Source organism: Micropterus dolomieu, linkage group LG23 (genome assembly GCF_021292245.1).
Source record: "Micropterus dolomieu isolate WLL.071019.BEF.003 ecotype Adirondacks linkage group LG23, ASM2129224v1, whole genome shotgun sequence".
NCBI lineage: Eukaryota > Metazoa > Chordata > Actinopteri > Centrarchiformes > Centrarchidae > Micropterus > Micropterus dolomieu.
In genome coordinates this window covers 1,313,893-1,317,406 of record NC_060172.1, presented here as the reverse complement: position 1 = coordinate 1,317,406, position 3,514 = coordinate 1,313,893, and the positions used below count along the sequence as shown (strand labels likewise).

The window sequence follows — 3,514 nt, the reverse complement described above, 5'->3', positions numbered from 1 at the left end:
ACACTTACAGCTGCTGGTTCTACAAATAGTACTGTCACTGCTCCTACTATTAGTATTACTACTACTGCTGCTGTTGATAATACTACAAAAATAAAACAATAACAGCTGCTGGTACTACAAATAGTACTATCACTGCTGCTACTATTAATACTGTAAGTACGGTAGTTAACAGTACTAATAGTAGCAGCTAATACTACAAAAACAACATGTACAAATAAATGTACATACCAGCAATAGCAATACTAGTTGTAACAGTCTGTGTAGTAACTGTTGTGGTAGTGTTTGGGGTGTAGCATGTTTACAGCATGTTTGCCTTCAGTGTGTTGAGTGCATGTTCAGTCTCTTACTAGCAAGTGTTCACTGTGTGTAACCAAGTTAATTAGCTCATTATGGATGAGCTAATTAATTAATAACAGTTCTGTTTTTGGTCAACTTGTATAACTGGATGTGGGAAACACGTGGTTGTTTGGAGGCTTCACACTGAGTGAACACGCAGCACTTTATAGACGCCGTGTTCTCTCACTGAGTGTGAATCAGGACAGAGACACTCATCCTGCTTTTAGTCTTTCTCTGCTCTTTAATGATCTGTTTCCATTAGCAGCCGGCTAATGAGGCAACCAAATACTCTGTCTGTTTGTCTGTCGTGCTCTGTCCTCAGGCAGGAAGCAGAATTAAAGCTACATTTTAGCTTAGTTAGAAAGCTTCTGTTTGAAAATATTAATACAGTAGTTAATTGTTAGTCTTCAACAGCGGTGGAAGAAGTTATCGATCTTCAACTCCACACCTTCGAATCTAATTACACCTCGTATTCATACTGCACTTTTCACAGTACATGTTATTTTCACTATTCATATTTCTGCACACACTGAAGCCCTCCACAACTATATTACTGTACATTAACCAACTGTATATAAAACCTAATGCGTGCACGTTTTTATAGATTGCTGTTCATACCGTTTAAACATCCTGACATTTGCACTCTTACATGCTAACTGCATTTCATTGGCTCTGCACCAATCTAAACTTAAGTAGAAATAAAATACCTGCATTCAAAATCCTACCATATGTGAGGCCAATACCTAAAACTTATACAACTGCAACAGACATCACTGGTTTCTAATTAGCTGTCGGGTGTACTTTAATATATAGGACGACATCTCAAACTAAATATAGTTTAATCTTAAACTGTTCTGTTTCAGTGCTTAAGCCTTAAAGAATCATTTTAGTTTTTTTAAACCCTATTTTCACAGAATTTGAGGTGAAAATACTACTACTAGGGTACTAGGGTTGACCACTAATAGTCGAAGCTTCGCAGCGAAACAAGGATCGCGCCATTTTGGCGATATGGGGGTGCTCAACGTCTGATTTTACATAGAACTACCAGTTTTCTCCCAATAAGTTAATATACAGCCTGTTACAATATACATTTCAACATTTAAAGAAGTGCGTGAATGATTCCAAAATTGTAACCCTAACGCGAAGGAACGCTTGCTGAAGAGACCGAGCTCCAGCTTCACCAGTGTTGTGCCGAGTTGTCCGCACCTCGCGGGACTTTCGGATAATTTATCACCGTTGATGAACCCCACAAAGAATATTTTATACTTGGTTTTTAAATAGCCGGCTACTTGAAATAGACCCGCGAGGAACCACGACGTGCATGCAGCTGTCAGACAAGTCGCTAACATGGCGACTTGTCAATCAGGATAGAGGCCACTGAAAAGCTTATTAGGAGCTATTTATTTTTCTGGTAAGTATATTTTATTTTATGCTTAATGCCAAAATCAGCATCCCTGAAAGAATTCAAGACCTTGTTTACCTACCAGTGATTTCAACACCAACGTGTGTGAAAACAGGGCCCAGGTTTAAAAATAACGAAGTTACCTTTTAAGGTAAAGTATATTAAGGTTCAGTTAAGCATAACAACAGTACTGATGATTCACATTATGTTACTAGTTAACTAACCCAACCATGAATTATCTCACTGTAAACACACGATAAACAAGAGCAAGCTAAAATATTTAGAGACCAAGAAGCATTAACGACTCGCCAGCATAAAGTGCGTCTACTGGTAGCCTGTATGTGGGGCTTGCAGGTTTAGCGGCAAATTATCACATATCGTTCAGCAAATTAGATTACTGCTGTGATTTCATTTACATTTTAAGTTCATTATGTATTTTTGGAAGACAGAGCGGGTTTTTCTATATGTATATTCATCTAAATTTTTTATCCTTCATGTTTCCTTTTTCTAATAATTTTTGTCAACTCTAATTTTTGAGCACAATGTTAGGAGCATTGCATCACTACACTCGCGTATATATCACAAATAAACCTTTGAGTCCTTGATTATCGTAGCACATCATGGCAACTACGGTTTGGTTTAGGAAAGATTTGGTTCTGGCAACGTAAACCATTGTGAGGGATATGGTTATGGTTAGACAGTAAACAGTGAGACGTACCCAGAACGAAGGTGACGGGGATCTGCTCAGCGTATTTATCACAGTACATGGAAAGTTTCTCGAACAATCTCTTCTGTTCTTCAGAGAGGACGAGCCTGCAGCACAGAGGACACAGACCAATGACTGACGACGAAGCTACAAGAAAACGTTCACTGTAGTGAAGTGATTATTTCCAGAAATTCAAAGTTAATAATATTTTTTCTATAATAAGTTTAGATCTGAATCGTTAGTTATTCTTGTTCTGATATGACTCCAAGTGGTGTTTTTTTAGTATTTAAAGAAATGTTCTTGAGAAAATATTTGAACATATTGATGTTGGGAAGACGCTGTTATAAATATCAAAGGTAATAAATATGTCAATATATTTTGAAGAAAAGTGTATAATATTTCTATTTGCTGACGTGATGCCGCTCAGTGTGAACATCACACACCTTCACTGAAACACAGAATATATATGATATTAAGATGATTTTAACAACCTTAAACAGCCTTAAAGCTACGCAGGGAAACATGTCAAAGGGTAAAGAAAGACTCTGTAAGCTGTTGGGGACTATTTCCAGCAGCGGATGAATCCCAAAGACTGTTTATAAAGATGGACGAAGCGTCTCCAGTTCCTCACACTGTACGCAAACGTATCCCTACGTGAACATGTGTGTGTGACCTGTACACGACGCTGAGGACGGTGTAGAGGACAACGAACAGGATGAACTCTCGGTACAGCAGCTTGTAGATGCTTCCCCTCCAACGCAGCAGCAGCCGGTGGAAACTGAAGAAGGTGGCGTTCGCTACTTTACTGGAATATGTGACGGTCATCCTGAGACAACCTGACAGGGAGACAGGGAGACAGACAGGGAGACAGACAGAAAGACAGACAGAGAGGCAGACAGGGAGACAGACAGGGAGACAGACAGGGAGACAGACAGAAAGACAGACAGAAAGACAGGCAGGGAGACAGACAGAAAGACAGACAGAGAGGCAGGCAGGGAGACAGACAGGGAGACAGACAGAAAGACAGACAGAGAGGCAGGCAGGGAGACAGACAGAAAGACAGACAGAGA

At 39.5% G+C, this 3,514-nt stretch overlaps 1 protein-coding gene across 1 annotated transcript in view; it reads right to left on the bottom strand.

Annotated features, from left to right (window-relative positions):
• The window catches only part of LOC123963464 (bestrophin-3-like), a 17,721-nt gene extending 14,447 nt beyond the window's left edge, over nt 1–3,274 (bottom strand). Inside the window, exons 1-2 of the mRNA XM_046040349.1 lie at nt 3,118–3,274; nt 2,457–2,551 (exon numbers count right to left, since the gene is read on the bottom strand). Of these exons, the coding sequence (XP_045896305.1) occupies nt 2,457–2,551; nt 3,118–3,269 (247 nt within the window). The 5' untranslated portion in view covers nt 3,270–3,274. The remainder of the gene's footprint in view (nt 1–2,456; nt 2,552–3,117) is intronic.
• Nucleotides 3,275–3,514: the final 240 nt, after the last annotated feature.